At 35.2% G+C, this 24,475-nt stretch overlaps 1 protein-coding gene and 1 long non-coding RNA gene across 5 annotated transcripts; one reads left to right on the top strand and one right to left on the bottom strand.

Annotated features, from left to right (window-relative positions):
- Positions 1-29: 29 nt before the first annotated feature.
- Positions 30-10,822, bottom strand: LOC115018619 (methyltransferase N6AMT1-like). Of its 3 annotated transcripts, XM_029447715.1 has the most exons (9): positions 9,461-9,570; positions 7,669-9,368; positions 6,222-6,455; positions 4,970-5,062; positions 4,583-4,741; positions 4,275-4,445; positions 3,951-4,067; positions 3,729-3,852; positions 30-3,583 (listed from the first exon to the last, which is right to left on the bottom strand). In XM_029447715.1, exons 2-9 carry the CDS (start codon positions 7,883-7,885, stop codon positions 2,293-2,295), a joined length of 2,406 nt encoding a protein of 801 aa, XP_029303575.1. In that variant the 5' UTR covers positions 7,886-9,368; positions 9,461-9,570; the 3' UTR covers positions 30-2,292. The 3 variants fall into 3 exon arrangements, with proteins under 3 accessions (XP_029303575.1, XP_029303584.1, XP_029303594.1); XM_029447724.1 differs by lacking the exons at positions 30-3,583; positions 3,729-3,852; positions 3,951-4,067; ... (2 more) ...; positions 4,970-5,062; positions 6,222-6,455 and adding exons at positions 9,679-9,762; positions 9,854-9,944; positions 10,065-10,151; positions 10,412-10,822 and having other exon boundaries at positions 8,844-9,370; positions 9,461-9,602; XM_029447734.1 differs by lacking the exons at positions 30-3,583; positions 3,729-3,852; positions 3,951-4,067; ... (2 more) ...; positions 4,970-5,062; positions 6,222-6,455 and adding exons at positions 9,679-9,762; positions 9,854-9,944; positions 10,065-10,151; positions 10,451-10,822 and having other exon boundaries at positions 8,844-9,370; positions 9,461-9,602.
- Positions 10,520-11,910, top strand: LOC115018886 (uncharacterized). 2 transcript variants are annotated; one of them, XR_003833425.1, is made up of 3 exons: positions 10,520-10,650; positions 11,216-11,429; positions 11,511-11,910. It is a non-coding gene; the product is annotated as an uncharacterized LOC115018886 (long non-coding RNA). The 2 variants fall into 2 exon arrangements; XR_003833426.1 differs by having other exon boundaries at positions 10,538-10,654.
- The last annotated feature ends 12,565 nt before the right edge of the window (positions 11,911-24,475 follow it).

Here is a 24,475-nt window from a genome sequence, read left to right as displayed (position 1 = left end):
TAATGCAGTGGAAGAAATCATCAAGTATACACGTGGAAGTCTTTTATTCAGAAAGATGTAAATCAGAAATGTTTTTGTGTCATTTTGCTCAAATCTCATTTCTATATAATCAAACATACTTAAAAGTTAAAGGGACAAAATACAAAAATTATCTGAACAATAATTGGTATCAAGTAAGTTTATTAAATTAGTGCACAAAAAGGCAAGACTAATAACACTACCATCATTACAGAGGGAAACACAAGAGGTGGCCATTATGGAAGAAACAAAAGGCCATGAGGTTCAATGGCGAGACACGAGAGGAGCACACTATAGAACACGTTAAAATCAATACAAATACATTCAGCGAGATCACTTTAAGACTGGAGTGGCAGTAGGTTTGATGTGTGTTCAGACTCCTCATGTTGCTGTGTAAACTGTGTTTTCAAGCTAGATGACTAGCAGTGGAAATTACTTTCATTTGTAAGCATACTGAATGATTTAAGTGCTCGTTGATACATTTAAATTTACAAAGCTCGGGCTCTTTAGGCTAACTTTAAAAAGAAATAACGTGTCTCGTGTGACTAGTATAAAAACCTTGTCGTTCACTGATGCACCTCTCAGACATTTGCTTTTAATATGAAAGAAAAACGGCACGATAAGTTAAGTCACAGCCACAAAGTACATGAAATGTTGCTCTACTATATACAAACAAAAGAACACATGAATGGAGCCTTATGCGTACAAAGTTAACTCATCGGGGAACATTTTTACAGTTTGACGGAAGACTGAATATGGCAAAAATTGTCGCTGCAAAGTGCCATTTCAAATTTTAATTCATGGTAAATATTGCTCGTAAAACCACTTTGTGCTATTCGTGGTGAATGTTTTGCCAAACTTTATCATGGATGACCTGTTGCCATTGTTGTATTTACACGGTTCAAATGTAATGGTGACATTAAAGTGTAGTGTGCTTCACTTCTCCAAGTCCTTCTGTATACGTATCGGTTGATCATTGGTTAAACCCAAAGTGGAAACCAAAGTATTGGACTATTTTTTACCTGATAGTGGTAATGGAAAGTTTCGGGGACACCAAAAATATTACAATTCATCCTCGGGGAGGCATGAATCCATCCAATAGTTTGATGAAACATTTGACTCACTCGACCTCAAGGTTGTGAAAGCAAAACTCCAATGCTCCGAATACGTTTGTATAATTATAAGGGATACATGTGTACGTTATTAAAAAGAAAAGAATACAAGCCTTGGGGGGCTCAAACGTAATATAGCAAATTGTTACCTCAGTTATCATTTGAACGTCATCCAATCAGGCAATCTGAATCGTCCCACACACCATTGGACGTGGTTTTTAAATTGTATTTCCTGGGCTTCTGGATATGTGACTGTTACATTGGTCCTGGGTATTATTGTCGTAATGGTTGCTTACAGTTGGCAGCTCAAAATATTTTCATACACGCAAGGAAACATTCATTTTCATGCATTCTAAAATAACTGTAGGCCTAAAACCTTGAACACCAGGTGTGATACTTCAAAATGGCAGCTTAGCTTTACAATGTGCATCAGTGTTTTACTCCAGAAGAGTCACGGTTGACGATAGTGCTCAACAAATCTGATATAATGTCATGAATTATTCTGACAGAGCTGTTTCCAATAATGACATAACTGGGTCTTTTCACGAACCCCAAGAGTCTCTAATGGCAGAATGATCTCAAGATGTCAGTTCTGCAAACCGGGAAAGCTTCTGTATCTTATTTAATTTACAGCAGGCATTTATGGTGAGGATAAGTGCACTACACAAAGACCTGTATCTGTGTCCGTCCTGCAAACTCACCGGATTTGACTAAATCTAGACAAATACTGTGCCTGGTGTGATCATAATGACTGATAACAGGCAGTAAGAAGGCACCCTCTATAACGTCAGCACTGGGGACTATGGGATGGTGTTCTCACGGACATTTTGCTGTGAAGAATCTCTCGCTGGTGATGTTCAGATTCGGGAGAATGAGAGAACATGGTGCACGAACGTGTCTAACGGCAGCTACATGATGCTTCAACACGACAGATCCTGCTTTATTTCTTGAGCTAGCGTATGCATTCTTTGGCAAAGTTGTACAATCACATAACTCAACAACAACAATGCCTGCGTGAGCAAGTGGCAAAAACTAATTTGGATCACTGAGCACTGATGACACCATGTGATGAAAATAGCTCAATGTGGATTGAATGGTTAATGAGACGTTTACATTAAGCACTGATGAAAGAAATGCTTGATGTTTGCAACGAGCCATGCTCTTAACTTCGCTTGGTCAGAGGTCTCCCCTCGCGGACATGCTTGGCACTCCTCTTTTCCGTCTTCCCCTTCTCCCTCACCTTCCTCAGGCGCCGTGGTGGCGGCGTACCTCTCGACTCGCTGTCCTCCTGAGCACTGGATGTATCCATCCCATCTCGCTCTTCGGGAATGTTGGGAATAGCCCCGCTGCTCCCGTCTAAAATGTTCCTCAGGTAAGGGTCCTCTGGTGTACAGGTGGCTGTCGTGCCACTCTCACTGCTGCTCAGATCCTGCTCTTCACCATAGCGCCCCCCTCGGCCGTGGTGTGGCAGGGAAGAGGCCCTTATCGATCGCCTCTCGCGCTCCGACTCACGGATATTCTGCTGCGGCTCGTTCATGTCCACCCCTGAGTCCAGGCTGGTGTCGTTGCTGCTCGGGCGGCGGCGGCGGTGGCCCTGGAGCTCAATAATGGAGTGGCGAACCTGGGCTGCCGGCTTCCCTTCTAAGGAGACAAACCAGGCTCTGGGGTGAGACTTGCCCCGGGTCATCTCCAGCAAGGTGCGCTCTGAGATCCCCTGCAGCTCACTAGGTACACCATGCCCACTGCTGAAGGCCGCCATACCAGCTGCCTCATTAAGAGTCCCAGGCACGGAGACGGAGGATTCGAGGAGGTTGTTGTAGTGCCCCCACACATTAGGGCCTTGGCCTGGAGGAGGAGTCTCCAGAGACTGGGGCTCATCTTGGCTGCTCTGCTGTTGGGAGTGGTGGTGAGGGACTTTGGGTAGTGTCTGGGTGTAGCCGTTTTTATTAGCTGGCTCTGAGTGAGCATCATACTCGACTCCATTTCGGGGGAAAGTAGCAGACTTGCAGCCCGACCGCTCCTGAGCACTGAAAAGCTCTGGCCCCTGAATAATAGCCACTGGCTGGTTGTAAATATGAAGCAGCTTGTCTTGAAAGAAGTTGTCAGAGTTCATGTTGGCCCGGTTCTGCTCGGACTTCTCTCGAATCCGAGCCACCTCTTCGCTGTTGATGTAGTGAGAGGGCGTCTGGGAACCTTTGATCCGATCCAGAGATATGTTCTCGTACAGAGGAGCCCCCGGGCGACTCCCTGGATCCTCCACATAGATGTTGTAGTTGGCTTTGTGCCTCGGTGTGGACGAGGGTTCACACTGAACACTGCAGGAAGCGAGGCTGTTGTCGCCAGAACGGAACAGCAAACCCTCTTCCATGTGGGTGGAGGTGGTTTGGTCTTTTTTCACCACTGTGAGTTTGGAAAAGCGTGCTCTCCTCCTGGGCTCTCGATAAGAACCTCTCCTATATGGAGGAAACAGAATTTAATCAGGATGGACTGCATTTTCCTTTCCATATATACAGTACATCTGTCATTTATACATGAGCTATGTAAAATGTGTTTCATACACTGTAGATTGAACCTGACCTGACTGAGCAGCGTTCTTACCCGCAGTGACACAGCAGCAAGGACAGACATCCAACGACAATCGCCAGCGTCGCTGCCATTATTCCCATCAGCAGGTAGGTGTGGTATGATATGAAATCAAGGGTGCTTCCATGTCCCAGGTAATCTAAATGGTCAAACGAATAGATAGACATGAGACATTTACCAAAGCACATTTCTCCAGCTGCATTTACATGAGGCAATAAAGGTAGATGAGTCATGTACTGTTTGATGACGGCAGGGCGGCGGCGATCCAGTAGCCCAGATGGGAAGCGGTGTAGGTCCAAACCAGCTCATCACCAACTGTTCTCACTATTCCTAGACCCTGATTCTCCCAGGCACCTGTTGTAGATACATCATCCGTTAACAAATCGGATCATTAAAGGGATAGTTTGGATCATGTGGGGTTGTATGAGGAACAGACGGGAGTACGAGCACGGAATTAAAGAATTTTTAGGAATAAGTACCTCATACAACCCCACGTCAAACCGAACCATCCCTTATTTCGTAATCTAATTTAGTGGCTTTGGTGTAATCTTTTCTTCTTACCTGTCTTTATGTCGAAGGCCCAGGCTGGCACAGTGTCCGAGGCCCTGAGGTGCGTGCTGTGTCCCAGGGGCAGGCTGATTTGAATCGGCCCTCGAACCTGGAGCTCCTCTCCAGCAGAATACAGCAGGATATCCACCGCTGCCACCGCCTTCAGCTCGATGCTTCTGAACACTGTCGACACAAGGAGTAATCCAGTCACAGAAAAGCAATCCCATTTAAAGGGTAAAGTAAATTCTTACGTTTAAACATTTTGTAAAGAATTATCGTGAAACAAAGCTGCGAGAACAGCTTGATTAAAAGATGCTAACATGATTTTTTGCCGATGATGCCTGGAGTGCAGTTAGCACAGTCCTTCGCTAGGTGGTGCTGCGGGACAGTCAGGTACGCCGTCACAGAGGAGACGTTGCTCTTATCTGACATCGTGAGGAGGTTCTTGGGGAACTGAACCTTGGGTTGGGATGAGCTGTCTGTAAAACAAGATGGCATATGATTAGTCTATAATGCAATATTTTAATATAGCTTAAAGGGACAAAATCGGTATCATAGTTTACCTCTAAATGTATATCAGTGGTGACTGACCAGATAAACTGGTTAAGGCTCAGTCCATTCATGAAAAGATGTTAATAAGTATAAATACTTTTTGTTCGTCTACACATTCGAGTTGTTTCTGACCTCTAAGAAGAGCGTGAACTCACCAGGTAACTTCCCGGTGATGAGGACCGAGTCTTCAAACAGCCAGATGTTCCCCTGACTGTGAGGCAGCAGCAGCAACGTCACAGCAGAGAAAACTGCAGGCAGAAAAAACAAACACAAATATTTCTTTCCAAGAGAACAAAAAGTCACCATTATAGAACTTGTGGGAGAGAAGTCATTCTCCTTTGTTTGTGGACACGACACAAGACGTGTAGATATTAATATCACCAGCAGGTGGCGATGTTATCTCAATCCTCTTTTTTTTTTTTTTAGGGTTCATTTGTGTGTCTCGGCAGCACAAAGGGGCGGTGCCTGTGATGATGCGGAGAAGGTCTCGCCAGATGACACTCTCATCATCTGTGATTTTATCCCTCATAACACCTGCTCCATCTTTGCTTTAAAACACCGACCCCCTGCATCTGTTCTGTCTGATACACACCAGTAAGAAGAAGTGGGAACACAGACAATAGAGTGAGACCCAGGCCCCCTTTTTTTCTTTCTTTTACACCAACATGAGATCGCTGTAGAGCCCCCACCCCCCTCTGCATTTGACTGGGTGCAGGACAAAGACAGACTGCTGAGGCAGGGATGTGTTTCCCCCACTCTTGAGTCAGACGCCTCGACTCTACATGCTGCTGTGGAGACAATCGATACAATGACGGCGTTCAGTTACACTTGACTGTACACTGGAAACATAAATTGCCTCCATCATGAACAAACCTCAGTTACAAGTTGTATGTAGTCGCAGACACTTCATTAATCTGTAATGACCATGAATAATGCAGTTGTGTGAATAGCGTGGCTGACATTACAGAAGACTAGTGCTCACAAATGGCTGCACAAGCCTGATTTTTAACCTTTTGTTTTTGTTTTTTTTAAAGAATCCCACACTATAATATAACAAATAAATAGTGTTTGTGTATAAATGTGTCCTTGACTCGAGCTAAATGCTTTTTAATGTGTTTATCTCAATGCTCCGATCGATCCTCTTCACTTGCGTCCCTTCGAGGGGAGGTCAGGGTCAGCTGTGACCTTGGAGCTGGTCAGGATTCAGTGTTTAGCATTTCAGCAGAGTGGCTGTTAACAACCACAAGCTGCTCTTATGTCAGAGGAGCTTCATCGGTAGCTACGGGAGAATCATTTGGGGTAATGTTTCCCTAACAAACCAAGAACTGAGTAAACTATGATTGTGTGGACATGAAGAGACGGTCAGAAGTCAGAAGCCTTTCATGGTCAGCTAAAGGCGTTACTCACTCGGTCTCTTGGTGGAGCTCCAGGGTAGGGGGCTGGGGACGTAGCCCTCCATGTTGCCCAGCAGAGTGAGACTGAGGCCTGGACTGTAGTCTACCCAGAGCAGAACCTCGCCTCTCTCCCCTGTTCGGGAAGAGCTCTTCAGGGTGTGGTTTATGTAAACGTCCACTGAAGCACCCGGCAGAGCCTGGCGGGTCACCAGGTCCCTCACCAGGACCCTCAGGGCAAACTGGGGCTCTGGAGAGAAAAGGCCAGAAGGTTTTTATTAGACTTTCAAAAATCCCTTTGTGGCTTTTGCTAGACAAACATTTAGTTAAACTTTTCATAGTGTGGTTTTGGAACGCTTCCCATCAGCTTGGCTGCTAGAGTAAGAAATCCAAGTGTTTCTTCGTGGTGATACACGTCTGCATGTGTCCTATCTGTATGCAGAGCAGCAGCAACCACTTCCTCTCAGCAGCACTCTGTAACCTTTCTCTCACCATGAAAAAGTGATGAGGCAGGCGCAGCTGAGTCGGTGGCAGAATGAAAAATACGTCAGAACCAAGTGCCATGTTAGACGTTTCTACGTACATATGCATGTGTCAAGTTACTTTTAGGATGTATTGACCTTAATAACTGTTCATATACAGTATGTTGTGGTCCGGTAATCTGGCACTAATACCACGGCCGCTGGAGTTCTTAGAGAGCACAAGTGTGCTTTGTTGTTTTAGTATGTAAACCCACCGTCCATGCCCAGAGCGGTTGTAAACAGAGGCCATCAATGAGCACAGGCGAAGGTTGTGTATCAGCAGGGCAGCGCAGGATTAATAAATCACCTGCTCAAGCCAAAAAGATAAAAACCCTAATCCCCCAAACCTCCACATTATACATCTTAATCCTATTAGCCTGTTAGCCAGACTGCCTGTGAAATACATCCAATAGCTTATCAATAATAGCTGATGAGTGTGACAAACAGCTTGGCATTTAGAGTTGTGTTAATGGAGACAAGTCTTTACTTTAATAACATATGATAGGAGCCCCAATTTGTCGTCCATTTAAGCATATTGCTTCATATTTTACTGCAAAAACAGGTATAATTCAGAATACAGAAACATGCTCTGCTCAAAATGGCTCATATTTGCCACTTCTAAAAGTGCCAGATTGAATGAAATGTTGCATTCTGTGGCATTTTTGCACCATTAAAAATATATTTACATGACAATACTTAAAGCATTGTTGTCACAAACATCACAGCAAACCTGATTTGTAATGCATATATCCTAAAACAACAAGATGATGGAATCTAATCTAAAACAAAGAGACTTCATGTGTTTGTGTTACTTCAGTTTAACACAAACAAACAGCCTAGCAGCACTCAGTTATGAGTCACACTGTTTCCTCTGTTGCAGCTCATTTCCATTTTATCTAACAATGACTGACTGATGGAAAGCTCATTTCTGCTTTTGTTTACCTTCTATCAGGGCGGAGGGGCTGGGGGATCCCCCCGGGGCGGTCGGCTCGGTGGCGGACTGGTCTCCCACCGCGACGGTGAGGCCATTGTCCCCGGGCGAGGAGGAGGGCAGGCCGCCGCCCTCCTCCGCTGCTCTCACCACCCCATCCAGGCACGAAATCAAAAGCAACGACGGCAAAAAGAGCAGCGGCAGCAGGGAGCGTTCAGCAGCGGGCATGGCGAGAGCAGGCTCAAAGACATAACGAACCGCGAGAAACGAGCTCGGGAGGAGAAGAACCAGGTCCAGCAGGGTTTGTTCTTATCACCAAGGCCTCACCCCTCTCATGGTTTCTTGTAATGTTGGTGCGGACAGAGGAGGAGGGGGGGGGAAAACCCCGTGGAGAAAGGATGCGCTGGTGCTGAGGCTGGGCGTGTGTGGCCGAAGATGGTTTATAATGAGAGGATGTGTCACCGATGGATAAAAAGACAGTACCGATATTATTATCCTATTATGCACAACAATTAAAGAGGTAGTCAATGAAAATCTTGGATCCCAGGCTAATATGCGTACAATCTATTTAAATAAATACAAGTAATACACATGTATGTAGGAAATGTATATGCATGATGAGATGCAGCTCGAGACTTAAGTCTCATGGCCTGTGCTGTGAAGCTGTCCGTCAGACTGGTGGTGCGACGTCAGGCAGAACAGTTTGGATGGCAGCTCTGTCCTGGTAATGTGCTGAGGTTGGTACACTCTGGACGGTGCATCTTTTAGAAGTTGCAGTCCGTGTTGAATCTCCTCATCATACGGAGGAAGACGAGCCGCTGTCTTGTAGGTTTGTCACCATTTCATTTCATTAGCTGAAACAAACATCTTTGAGGATCAGTGGTAATGTTACAATTTGCTGCTTTTCTCTCATTGTATTCTAACTGTTTACATTTAATCAACACTATGACCAAGACTGTTTCCCACTGCTGTACCAAGAAAAAGCTACAGAGTGAGACGTCTGTCTGTCTTTAACATCTTTGGTATAACGGGAGATGCTGTTACATCATTGGGGTCTGCTGGCCCTCTGTCGGTAACCTGAGATCCCTGGTTTCCTATTTGTTTTTTATCTCCACTGCTTTGACAAAATGTGAACATCCACCATTCAGGTCACAAAGCAAGACAGAGCCAGACGATGTGAAACATATAGTATACATAAAATAAACATGTATTTTAATGCTTTTAGTGCACATTTTGGTATCTGGTTGTTTAATTAATTGAATGTATCTCAATCCAACAATCTACCTTTTACTCACACAGAAGTCAAATAACAGAAGATAAGACGTCTTCCTGTACATGCGTTGGTGTCGAGGTGGGTTTTTAAACGGCCTGGGTTAATGCAAAGAACCATTTCGTGTAACATTTATTTTTCTTTACAAATTAGCAAGTACGTCAGAGCCCCCTCAGTCCTTTCACCCAGTGTATTTGTCATGCTGAGCTTTCATCAGAAAATGTTCTTCACACCAGTTGTCTGAGGAATCCTTCGCAGCTTTCCTCTGCAGTGAACATTTGTCCTTGCAGGACCTGTAATCCTCTCCGAGGATTTCTTTGTGACAGTTCATGTTCGTTAGCTCCTGTGGAAGCGCAGCACGGACAGCCTCTCATTTCCAGCTCTCGTTGACAAGCACGACTCTCCCCTCAAACCACGCTTGTCCAGTAAACGGAGGATCTCCTCTGGTGAGAAAAAGAACAATTACTGAACTTGTTATCCACAATGTTTCCTGCACTGACAATAATTTAACTCCGAGACATCAGTAAAGTCACCTGGATCGTTCTCAGCGATGGTAATGAGGTAGAACAACCCTTTACTGGAGAGCAACTGTGCCACCAGGGGCAGAAATCTGTCCGTCACCTCCCGTCCCCGCTTCCCGCCGGCCCAGGCAGCTTCGATACCTGTGCTGCCAACCTGCAAGGACATTGACATTGATGAAATGCTCCTCTTCTGTGAAGTGAAGACAACCTGCTGTACAGAGCTGCAGCACCTCTTCTGACGGTGTGACCACATAGGGAGGGTTGAAGAGGAGGACATCCACGTTCCCACTTAGACGTGGCAGGAGACTGTCCACCTAAAGGAAGGAAAAGAAGACAGCCTTTAAAACTCAAATCCTTGCACGTAAAGCATGTGAATACCTGACGTGTTGAACGTAAAAGTGTCACCAGGGATGTGTTGACGGGCTGCAGTGAGACGTTGTTACAGGAAGCTGTCTTTGCTGTGCACTGTGCTGCTGCAGGATTCACATCAGTGCAACTGAAGGAGAAACACATGGATATTTTAAAGACTGTCCAATGTCTTTTCTCCCATGCATTTACAACAAGTAAGCCCATTTATATTGGCTGAACAGGGGGAAATGTTTCTGTGTTAACTCACAGATATAGAGCTGAAGGTCCAACCACTGATGCCAGAAAAGCAGACGCCACTCCTGAGCCACTGCCCACCTCCAGACACACACACGGGCTGCAAACATATTATATACATATTAGATACTCACATTCATCCAGCAGTGGAAGTATTCAGACCCTCCACTTAAGTAGGATGACTAATAGCACACTGTTAAGACTTTCACTTATAATGGAGTGTATAGTGATTATGCAGAAGAATGTCCCCTGTGTCTACCATTATATATTGTATCAGGACTGTTTTAAAAAAAGTAGAAAGTGTGGGGGGGGAATGGAAATGTGTATTTCAGTACTTGACTAAATGCAGTTACTTTCCACCGCTGCACGTGTGATGCGTTCAGGTGCGCTGTGTCTGACCTCATCAGCTGCAGCCTCTCTGCGTCTTTCTCCAGGGCGTCAATCAAGAGGAAAGAGTCCTCCGCCGGCTCGTAAACATCCCGGAAGTGTCCTCGTCCAGCATGGCAGTAAACAGGTGTGGGATAACTTGTTGACATGTTCACTTCACCGTCACCAGCCTCGCTAACAGCCCGCACGTGCTCCTACCTCGTCACCATTTAGTAAGTAAGTATTGTGTTTACGTTTACTGTGTTGTTGTTTAACGCTTGAGTCAGGTTTTCTCAGAGTACCGATAATATTCTTCATAAAGCTCATTCATAAGCTGTAAATTAAACTGCAGCTAGCTAGAATGTGTTAGCCGCAGCGCATTCACAATCCACTTCCGTGTTTACAACCTACGTCACGATGACGTATCTTCTTTAGCGTCAACCTTATATATTCAGTGTATACTAGTGTCAACACATCAGTCTACTGATGGCTGAATGTGCTTTATTTTTTATAACTCTTAGTAAGATATATTTGGCTACATGTTGAAATACACACGTGTTTAATAGTTTAATAGAAGTAGAAAGTGGCATGAAATTAAAATACTCAAGTAAAGTTGATCAAATATGTACTTGAATAAATGTAGTTTGTGACATTTCACTACTGACCAAAACCATGCTTATTGGGGGGACTAGTAGTGAAAACTAGATGTGCCCCGGTTTCTGTTTTTTAAGAAATGGACACAAATGTATTAAAGCAGAATCATCCGATAAACTGTCGTCCCTCTTCTTTTCTCCCCAGATGAGTGCAGAGTTTCCAGATCACAACTGAGGACGATTGAGTTTCTTCCTGTACAGTATAGTATGCCATTTGATCATTTCATAATATAGTGTCATGGAAAAAGGTCATAGTATGTTTTAAAATATGAAAAAAGTAAGCAGGAGAGACTCGTGTCGGACTACGACAAAGTGAAGGCCGAAGAGCAGGAGAAGGATGCGAAGCTGCAGAAACTCATGTAGGCATCGAACTGCACGGTTATTGATGGACAGCCGATGTAATTGTTTAAATCTTGGTGTAAATGTGTGTTTGTGTCCAGACTGCTGAATGAAGAGAGGGAGCAGGCCAGAGAGGACTTGAAGGGCCTGCAGGAGACTGTGGCGAGTGTGTGAAGTTACAATGTTGTAGTTGTTGTACAACTAAAAATAACATCAATAATAAGGAATAAATAAATAATGATGTTAGTTAAAACCTTACAAAATGAATATAGGAATAAAGACAAAAGGGTAAATACAGAAACCAATGATCTGAGTGACCTGCAGTCTTCCAACCGTCCTGCCGTCACCCTGAACTGTCTGATCAGGCGACTCGTGTATATTACTTACTTTATTTTTGTCTTTATTCTTTTAATTTGTGTCACCATATTCCTGTTTGTAATCCATATCGATCAAATGCAAAAGGAAGTGCAAACATCAGTAAACAGAACATTAAGATATCAATCAAATCACATTTATTTATATAGCCCAATGTCACAAATTATACATTTGTCTGTGTGCTTTACAGACTGTACAGGATACGACACCCTCTGTCCTTAGACCCTCTGTCCTTAGACCCTCTGTCCTTAGACCCTCTGTCCTTAGACCCTCTGTCCTTAGACCCTTCTGTCCTTAGACCCTCTGTCCTTAGACCCTCTGTCCTCAGACCCTCTGTCCTTAGACCCTCTGTCCTTAGACCCTCTGTCCTTAGACCCTCTGTCCTTAGACCCTCTGTCCTATACCCTCTGTCCTTAGACCCTCTGTCCTTAGACCTTCTGTCCTTAGACCCTCTGTCCTTAGACCCTCTGTCCTTAGACCCTCTGTCCTCAGACCCTCTGTCCTTAGACCCTCTGTCCTTAGACCCTCTGTTCTTAGACCCTCTGTCCTTAGACCCTCTGTCCTTAGACCCTCTGTCCTTAGATCCCCTGTCCTTAGACCCTCTGTCCTCAGACCCTCTGTCCTTAGACCCTCTGTCCTTAGACCCTCTGTCCTTAGACCCTCGCATCGCACAAGGAGAAACTTCCTAAAAGAAACCCCACAATTAAAGGGGGAACATGGAAGAAACCTCAGGAGACTGAGGAGGGATCCCTCTCCCAGGACGGACAGACGTGCAATAGATGTCATGTGTACAGGATAAACAACATCGTACAAATACAACATTTGACAGAAATTGTGTGTTGAAAAAGAGAAAGTTTGGATGAATCCAGGAAAATGTCAAAAAGGCTTCCTGGTGTCCAGCAGGACGAGGGCAGCAGGCGCAGCCACGATTCATGATCCTGACGTAAACCTTATCAGTGGCAACCTGCCACATGAGACACAGAAAATATTGTTTCACTGTTGTGTTAGAAATAAGTTATATTTCATATTTCTCAGATTCAGTGTTGAGCTTTGCCCACTTGGTTTAAATTCATGGTTTTGGTGTGGAACTAATAACGCCATGAAAGACAAGACAATCACACAGTAAAAGGTTTTACCTTGTGCTGGCAGGGCAGAGTTCGGACATGTTGGCCCAGGATAAAATCCAGCAGACAGATCCGACACTGCTGTCCCACATCCAGGAGCCGAGCCCCCGATCTCACCCTGACTGTAGGTAGACCGCACAACACATGATTCTGGCACAGGGTCTGCAGCTTCAGGGATGATGCTGAGTAGCGAGATTGGACAGAATATCATTAAATATCAACTGAGAAATGTGATCACATGTCTCAGGTATCAGAAGCGAGGACACTTTATAGCTTATAACTTTATATCAGCCGCAGGAAACCATCAGTGTTCAGAGTGCAGCTAACCTTCATCTTCGTTTAACATGAGCTGAAAAACGTTATCCGCCAGTAAACACACAGAAGACGAGAACATATGATGAGAGTCACAGTGAACGGGCGATAGATGTACCTGCCAAACAAGTTAAAACTTTATGCAAGTACAAATGTGAGGAGACCTTCTCTTATTTATTAAAAGCAGAGTCGGGCAAACTCGTGCTTTTTGTAAAGTGTGCCATTCAGATATTAGCATCGCACACGGTGGAATAAGCGATGTTCGCCAGCGTGAACAATCGTCCAAGCACAATCACGCCAAGAGGCACAAAACATTCACTGTCAATGACTTCATGTGTGATAAGAACTGTGTCAGAGGCAAACCAAGAGACCAGAGCTGAGGGAAAGATGTTGATGCTTTGCGCCAAAAATAATGTAGCCTTCAGCTTCTGCGATGATTTCAGTCGCAGTGTAGCGGACATGTTCCCCGACTCTGCCATCGACAGGAAGTCCTCGTTGGGGGAAACACAAGCCACACAACTCATCAATCATCAAATAAATTGATGATAACTAAAATACATAAATCTTATAAACATGTCTGTACAAGTAATACATACTTTAAATAAACATGTATTTCCTGAATGTATATACTCGTCCCTTATGTGTTTACGTTTACATTGGTGTCTGAGAGCTGTTAAAATATGGGCGGAGTCCGGCAAAAAATGTCCCTTATTTTGAAATTCCAATGTTGTCAGGTATGCCATGTCTAAACTGTATACTCAAAAATACAGAAAGTGGGAATTAAACCCTCAATTCAAAGGCTGGTTGAAGCCATTTATTGGAGATGATACACGGGCATACTGCCTATATCAGGGGTGTCCAAACTGCGGCCTGCGAACCATTTTTTATTGGCCCGCAGCACATTCTAAAAATAGAATTGAATGTGGCCCACACATGAAACTTCCCACTTGACTGTATTGTCGTTCCTAGTTTGACCAATAGGTGGAGCTACTCACTAGCTGCAGTCCTAAGGCTGCTTCTCCACAAAAATGTTTTTACCAAAGAAATAAATTGCCACGCGATGACCAACAATGTCAGAACCAAAGAAACGCAAGCTAGCAAGTGAATGCAGAACATTTCAGACACGGTGGGAAATATTTCTTCAAAGAAGTCAAGGGGAAGTGTGTCTGTTTGATTTGCAATGAAGCGGTCGCAGTGATGAAAGAGTATAATGTACGACGACACTGCGAAACCAAGCATCCGACCTACACGTCCTGCTGCTGAGCGAGAGGAGAAAGTAAAGCAAATGGCAGCTAGCCAGCAGACTCAACAACAGTACTTTTACCGTGCTAACAAAACACAAGAAAATGCTACAATAGCCAGCTACGAGGTAGCTCAACTCATAGTGCGACACAGAAAAGCTTTCTCAGATGATCACTTTGTTAAACAGTGCCTCACTAAAGTCGCTGGAATAATGTGCAGGAATTCAACAACGTGAGTATGTCCAGAAACACAATCGAAGACTTGTCAGCGAACTTACAAAATCAAGTGTCACATAAAGTGTGCTTGTGCTTTTGATTTTTACTCTATTGCATTTGATGAGAGCACAGATGCCACCGATACCGCACAACTGTTTTATTCCCTGAGATCAGAAATTGACCAGTTTTTGAAAGAGAAGGACCGACCTCTTCATGAACTGAGTGATCCTCTATGGTTGGCAGACCTGGCCTTTCTAGTTGATCTCACTGGTCATCTTAACTCACTGAACAAGGGCCACATGAAAGAATTCTTTGCGAAGCTTCGTCTTTTTGAGACATAACTACGCAACTTACACTTCCCTACGCTGTATGAAATAAAATGTGCTCATCCAAAGGCAAACCTTTCTGCTAAAAAGGGGAAATATGTGTCTGTGATCACGTCTCTTATGGCAGAATTCAATCAACGCTTCCAAGATTTTTCTGTCATTGAGAAAGAAATCAAGCTGTTCTCAACTCCCTTCCTGGTGGATGCAGAAGAAGTGGAAGAGAGTCTGCAATTAGAACTCCTCAAAATGCAGTATGACTTTATTTTATTAATGGCATACTATGCCAATAATACAATAAAAAGTCATACTATAGTATGCCATAAATACAATAAAATGTCATAGTATAGTATGTCATAAATAAAATAAAAAGTCATCGTATAGTATGCCATAAATAAAATAAAGTCATACTATAGTATGCCATAAATAAAATAAAAAGTCATCGTATAGTATGTCATAAATAAAATAAAAAGTCATAGTATAGTATGCCATAAATAAAATAAAAAGTCATAATATAGTATGCCATAAATAAAATAAAAAGTCATAGTATAGTATGCCATAAATAAAATAAAAAGTCATAGTATAGTATGTCATAAATAAAATAAAAAGTAGTAGTATAGTATGCCATTAACATAATAAAGTCATAGTATAGTATGCCATAAATAAAATAAAAAGTCATCGTATAGTATGTCATAAATAAAATAAAAAGTCATAGTATAGTATGTCATAAATTAAAAAAACAGTCATCGTATAGTATGCCATTAATAAAATAAAAAGTCATAGTATAGTATGCCATTAATAAAATAAAAAGTCATAGTATAGTATGTCATAAATAAAAATAAAAAGTCATCGTATAGTATATCATAAATAAAATAAAAAGTCATAGTATAGTATGTCATAAATAAAATAAAAAGACATAGTATAGTAGGCCATATATAAAATGAAATCATATTATGTTATGCCATAAATAAAATAAAAATAAAAAGACATAGTATTGTATGCCATTAACATAATAAAGTCATAGTATAGTATGCCATAAATAAAATAAAAAGTCATCGTATAGTATGTCATAAATAAAATAAAAGTCATAGTATAGTATGCCATAAATAAAATAAAAAGTCATACTATAGTATGCCATAAATAAAATAAAAAGTCATAGTATAGTATGCCATAAATAAAATAAAAAGTCATAGTATAGTATGCCATAAATATAATAAAGTCATAGTATAGTATGCCATAAATAAAATAAAAAGTCATAGTATAGTATGTCATAAATTAAAAAAACAGTCATCGTATAGTATGCCATTAATAAAATAAAAAGTCATAGTATAGTATGCCATTAATAAAATAAAAAGTCATAGTATAGTATGTCATAAATAAAAATAAAAAGTCATCGTATAGTATATCATAAATAAAATAAAAAGTCATAGTATAGTATGTCATAAATAAAATAAAAAGACATAGTATAGTAGGCCATATATAAAATGAAATCATATTATGTTATGCCATAAATAAAATAAAAATAAAAAGACATAGTATTGTATGCCACTAATAAAATAAAGTCATAGTATAGTATGTCATAAATAAAATAAAAAGTCATAGTATAGTATGTCATAAATAAAATAAAAAGTCATAGTATAGTATGTCATAAATAAAATAAAAAGTCATAGTATAGTATAGCATAAATAAAATGAAGTCATAGTATAGTATGTCATAAATAAAATAAAAAGTCATAGTATAGTATTCCATAAATAAAATAAAAAGTCATACTATAGTATGCCATAAATAAAATAAAAAGTTATAGTATAGTATGCCATAAATAAAATAAAAAGTCATAGTATAGTATGCCATAAATAAAATAAAAAGTCATAGTATAGTATGTCATAAATATAATAAAGTCATAGTATAGTATGTCATAAATAAAATAAAAAGTCATCGTATAGTATGTCATAAATAAAATAAAAAGTCATAGTATAGTATGCCATAAATAAAATAAAAAGTCATACTTTAGTATGCCATAAATAAAATAAAAAGTCATAGTATAGTATGCCATAAATATAATAAAGTCATAGTATAGTATGTCATAAACAAAATAAAAAGTCATAGTATAGTATGCCATAAATAAAATAAAATGTCATAGTATAGTATGTCATTAATAAAATAAAAAGTCATAGCATAGTATGCCATAAATAAAATAAAAATAAAAAGTCATAGTATAGTATGTGATAAATAAAATAAAAAGTCATAGTATAGTATGCCATAAATAAAATAAAGTCATAGTATAGTATGCCATAAATAAAATAAAGTCATAGTATAGTATGTCATAAATAAAAATAAAAAGTCATCGTATAGTTTATCATAAATAAAATAAAAAGTCATAGTATAGTATGTCATAAATAAAATAAAAAGACATAGTATAGTAGGCCATATATAAAATGAAATCATATTATGTTATGCCATAAATAAAATAAAAATAAAAAGACATAGTATTGTATGCCACTAATAAAATAAAGTCATAGTATAGTATGTCATAAATAAAATAAAAAGTCATAGTATATTATGTCATAAATAAAATAAAAAGTCAGAGTATAGTATGTCATAAATAAAATAAAAAGTCATAGTATAGAATGTCATAAATAAAATAAAAAGTCATAGTATAGTATGCCATAAATAAAATGAAGTCATAGTATAGTATGTCATAAATAAAATAAAAATTCATAGTATAGTATTCCATAAATAAAATAAAAAGTCATACTATAGTATGCCATAAATAAAATACAAAGTCATAGTATAGTATGCCATAAATAAAATAAAAAGTCATAGTATAGTATGTCATAAATAAAATAAAAAGTCATACTATAGTATGCCATAAATAAAATAAAAAGTCATAGTATAGTATGTCATAAATAAAATAAAAAGTAGTAGTATAGTGTGCCATTAACAAAATAAAGTTATAGTATAGTAGGCCATAAATAAAATAAAAAGTCATACTATAGTATGCCATAAATAAAATAAAAAGTCATACTATAGTATGCCATAAATAAAATAAAAAGTCATAGTATAGTATGTCATAAATAAAATAAAAAGTAGTAGTATAGTGTGCCATTAACATAATAAAGTCATAGTATAGTAGGCCATAAATAAAATAAAAAGTCATCGTATAGTATGTCATAAATAAAATAAAAAGTCATAGTATAGTATGCCATAAATAAAATAAAAAGTCATAGTATAGTATGCCATAAATAAAATAAAAAGTCATACTATAGTATGCCATAAATAAAATAAAAAGTCATACTATAGTATGCCATAAATAAAATAAAAAGTCATAGTATAGTATGTCATAAATAAAATAAAAAGTAGTAGTATAGTATGCCATTAACATAATAAAGTCATAGTATAGTATGCCATAAATAAAATAAAAAGTCATCGTATAGTATGTCATAAATAAAATAAAAAGTCATAGTATAGTATGCCATAAATAAAATAAAGTCATAGTATAGTATGTCATAAATAAAATAAAAAGTCATAGTATAGTATGTCATAAATAAAATAAAAAGTCATAGTATAGTATGTCATAAATAAAATAAAAAGTCATAGTATAGTATGCCATAAATAAAATGAAGTCATAGTATAGTATGTCATGAATAAAATAAAAAGTCATAGTATAGTATTCCATAAATAAAATAAAAAGTCATACTATAGTATGCCATAAATAAAATAAAAAGTCATACTATAGTATGCCATAAATAAAATAAAAAGTCATAGTATAGTATGCCATAAATAAAATAAAAAGTCATAGTATAGTATGCCATAAATAAAATAAAAAGTCATACTATAGTATGCCATAAATAAAATAAAAAGTCATACTATAGTATGCCATAAATAAAATAAAAAGTCATACTATAGTATGCCATAAATAAAATAAAAAGTCATAGTATAGTATGCCATAAATAAAATAAAAAGTCATCGTATAGTATGTCATAAATAAAATAAAAAGTCATAGTATAGTATGCCATAAATAAAATAAAAAGTCATAGTATAGTATTCCATAAATAAAATAAAAAGTCATACTATAGTATGCCATAAATAAAATAAAAAGTCATAGTATAGTATGCCATAAATAAAATAAAAAGTCATACTATAGTATGCCATAAATAAAATAAAAAGTCATACTATAGTATGCCATAAATAAAATAAAAAGTCATAGTATAGTATGTCATAAATAAAATAAAAAGTAGTAGTATAGTATGCCATTAACATAATAAAGTCATAGTATAGTATGCCATAAATAAAATAAAAAGTCATAGTATAGTATGCGATAAATAAAATAAAAAGTCATAGTATAGTATGCCATAAATAAAATAAAGTCATAGTATAGTATGCCATAAATAAAATAAAGTCATAGTATAGTATGCCATAAATAAAATAAAGTCATAGTATAGTATGCCATTAATAAAATAAAAAGTCATAGTATAGTATGCCATTAATAAAATAAAAAGTCATACTATAGTATGTCATAAATAAAAATAAAAAGTCATCGTATAGTATATCATAAATAAAATAAAAAGTCATAGTATAGTATGTCATAAATAAAATAAAAAGACATAGTATAGTAGGCCATATATAAAATGAAATCATATTATGTTATGCCATAAATAAAATAAAAATAAAAAGACATAGTATTGTATGCCACTAATAAAATAAAGTCATAGTATAGTATGTCATAAATAAAATAAAAAGTCATAGTATATTATGTCATAAATAAAATAAAAAGTCAGAGTATAGTATGTCATAAATAAAATAAAAAGTCATAGTATAGAATGTCATAAATAAAATAAAAAGTCATAGTATAGTATGCCATAAATAAAATGAAGTCATAGTATAGTATGTCATAAATAAAATAAAAATTCATAGTATAGTATTCCATAAATAAAATAAAAAGTCATACTATAGTATGTCATAAATAAAATAAAAAGTCATACTATAGTATGCCATAAATAAAATAAAAAGTCATAGTATAGTATGTCATAAATAAAATAAAAAGTAGTAGTATAGTGTGCCATTAACAAAATAAAGTCATAGTATAGTAGGCCATAAATAAAATAAAAAGTCATACTATAGTATGCCATAAATAAAATAAAAAGTCATACTATAGTATGCCATAAATAAAATAAAAATTCATAGTATAGTATGTCATAAATAAAATAAAAAGTAGTAGTATAGTGTTCCATTAACATAATAAAGTCATAGTATAGTAGGCCATAAATAAAATAAAAAGTCATCGTATAGTATGTCATAAATAAAATAAAAAGTCATAGTATAGCATGCCATAAATAAAATAAAAAGTCATAGTATAGTATGCCATAAATAAAATAAAAAGTCATACTATAGTATGCCATAAATAAAATAAAAAGTCATACTATAGTATGCCATAAATAAAATAAAAAGTCATAGTATAGTATGTCATAAATAAAATAAAAAGTAGTAGTATAGTATGCCATTAACATAATAAAGTCATAGTATAGTATGCCATAAATAAAATAAAAAGTCATCGTATAGTATGTCATAAATAAAATAAAAAGTCATAGTATAGTATGCCATAAATAAAATAAAAAGTCTTACTTTAGTATGCCATAAATAAAATAAAAAGTCATACTATAGTATGCCATAAATAAAATAAAAAGTCATAGTATAGTATGCCATAAATATAATAAAGTCATAGTATAGTATATCATAAATAAAATAAAAAGTCATAGTATAGTATGTCATAAATAAAATAAAAAGTAGTAGTATAGTATGCCATTAACATAATAAAGTCATAGTATAGTATGCCATAAATAAAATAAAATGTCATAGTATAGTATGTCATTAATAAAATAAAAAGTCATAGCATAGTATGCCATAAATAAAATAAAAATAAAAAGTCATAGTATAGTATGTGATAAATAAAATAAAAAGTCATAGTATAGTATGCCATAAATAAAATACAGTCATAGTATAGTATGCCATAAATAAAATAAAGTAATAGTGTGGTATGCCATTAATAAAATAAAAAGTCATAGTATAGTATGTCATGAATAAAAATAAAAAGTCATCGTATAGTATATCATAAATAAAATAAAAAGTCATAGTATAGTATGTCATAAATAAAATAAAAAGACATAGTATAGTAGGCCATATATAAAATGAAATCATATTATGTTATGCCATAAATAAAATAAAAATAAAAAGACATAGTATTGTATGCCACTAATAAAATAAAGTCATAGTATAGTATGTCATAAATAAAATAAAAAGTCATAGTATAGTATGTCATAAATAAAATAAAAAGTCATAGTATAGTATGTCATAAATAAAATAAAAAGTCAAAGTATAGTATGCCACTAATAAAATGAAGTCATAGTATAGTATGTCATAAATAAAATAAAAATTCATAGTATAGTATGCCATAAATAAAATAAAAAGTCATAGTATAGTATGCCATAAGTAAAATAAAAAGTCATAGTATAGTATGTCATAAATAAAATAAAAAGTCATAGTATAGTATGCCATAAATGAAATAAAAAGTCATAGTATAGTCTGCCATAAATAAAATAAAAAGTCATACTATAGTATACCATAAATAAAATAAAAAGTCATAGTATAGTATGCCATAAATAAAATAAAAAGTCATAGTATAGTATGTCATAAATAAAATAAAAAGTCATAGTATAGTATGTCATAAATAAAATTAAAAGTCATAGTATAGTATGCCATTAATAAAATTAAAAGTCATAGTACATACTTTTATTTTTATTTTATTTATGGCATACTATACTATGACTTTTTATTTTATTTATGGTATACTATAGTATGACTTTTTATTTTATTTATGGCAGACTATACTATGACTTTTTATTTCATTTATGGCATACTATACTATGACTTTTTATTTTACTTATGGCATACTATACTATGACTTTTTATTTTATTTATGGCATACTATACTATGACTTAATTTGATTTATGGCATACTATACTATGACTTTATTTGATTTATGGCATACTATACTATGACTTTTTATTTTATTTATTACATACTATACTATGACTTTTTATTTTATTTATGACATACTATACTATGACTTTATTTTATTAATGGCATACTATACTATGACTTAATTTTATTTATGACATACTATACTATGACTTTATTTTATTTATGACATACTATACTATGACTTTTTATTTTATTTATGGCATACTATACTATGACTTTATTTATTTATGACATACTATACTATGACTTTTTATTTTATTTATGGCATACTATACTATGACTTTTTATTTTATTTATGACATACTATACTATGACTTTATTTTATTTATGACATACTATACTATGACTTTATTTTATTTATGACATACTATACTATGACTTTATTTTATTTATGGCATACTATACTATGACTTTATTTATTTATGACATACTATACTATGACTTTATTTTATTTATGACATACTATACTATGACTTTATTTTATTTATTACATACTATACTATGACTTTATTTTATTTATGACATACTATACTATGACTTTATTTTATTTATGACATACTATACTATGACTTTTTATTTTATTTATGACATACTATACTATGACTTTATTTTATTTATGACATACTATACTATGACTTTATTTTATTTATGACATACTATACTATGACTTTATTTTATTTATGACATACTATAGTATGACTTTATTTTATTTATGGCATACTATACTATGACTTTATTTATTTATGACATACTATACTATGACTTTATTTTATTTATGACATACTATACTATGACTTTTATTTTATTTATGACATACTATACTATGACTTTATTTTATTTATGGCATACTATACTATGACTTTATTTATTTATGACATACTATACTATGACTTTATTTTATTTATGACATACTATACTATGACTTTTTATTTTATTTATGACATACTATACTATGACTTTATTTTATTAGAGGCATACTATACTATGACTTTTTATTTTATTTATGGCATACTATACTATGACTTTATTTTATTTATGACATACTATACTATGACTTTTTATTTGATTTATGACATACTATACTATGACTTTATTTTATTTATGACATACTATACTATGACTTTTTATTTTATTTATGGCATACTATACTTTGACTTTATTTATTTATGACATACTATACTATGACTTTTTATTTTATTTATGACATACTATACTATGACTTTTTATTTTATTTATGACATACTATACTATGACTTTATTTTATTTATGGCATACTATACAGACTTTTTATTTTATTTATGGCATACTATACTATGACTTTTTATTTTATTTATGACATACTATACTATGACTTTATTTTATTTATGGCATACTATACTATGACTTTTTATTTTATTTATGACATACTATACTATGACTTTTTATTTTATTTATGACATACTATACTATGACTTTTTATTTTATTTATGACATACTATACTATGACTTTTTATTTTATTTATGACATACTATACTATGACTTTATTTTATTAATGGCATACTATACTATGAATTTTCTTTTTATTAATGGCATACTATACTATGACTTTATTTTATTAATGACATACTATACTATGACTTTATTTTATTTATGGCATACTATACTATGACTTTTTATTTTATTTATGACATACTATACTATGACTTTTTATTTTATTTATGACATACTATACTATGACTTTTTATTTTATTTATGACATACTATACTATGACTTTATTTTATTAATGGCATACTATACTATGAATTTTTTTTTTATTAATGGCATACTATACTATGACTTTATTTTATTAATGGCATACTATACTATGACTTTTTATTTTATTTATGACATACTATATTATGACTTTATTTGATTTATGACATACAAAAATATCAATAAGTTCAGAGATTTCAACAAAGTGCAACAAAAACAAATCCCAAAGTATTAATGGCATACTATACTATGACTTTTTATTTTATTTATGACATACTATACTATGACTTTTTATTTTATTTATGACATACTATACTATGACTTTTTATTTTATTTATGACATACTATACTATGACTTTTTATTTTATTTATGACATACTATACTATGACTTTTTATTTTATTCATGACATACTATACTATGACTTTATTTTATTTATGACATACTATACTATGACTTTATTTTATTTATGGCATACTATACAGACTTTTTATTTTATTTATGGCATACTATACTATGACTTTTTATTTTATTTATGACATACTATACTATGACTTTATTTTATTTATGGCATACTATACTATGACTTTTTATTTTATTTATGACATACTATACTATGACTTTTTATTTTATTTATGACATACTATACTATGACTTTTTATTTTATTTATGACATACTATACTATGACTTTATTTTATTTATG

The sequence above is a fragment of the Cottoperca gobio genome, chromosome 2 (genome assembly GCF_900634415.1).
Source record: "Cottoperca gobio chromosome 2, fCotGob3.1, whole genome shotgun sequence".
Classification (NCBI taxonomy): Eukaryota; Metazoa; Chordata; class Actinopteri; order Perciformes; family Bovichtidae; genus Cottoperca; species Cottoperca gobio.
The sequence above is the reverse complement of the archived record's forward strand: the minus strand, read 5'-3'. Positions and strand labels throughout refer to the sequence as shown.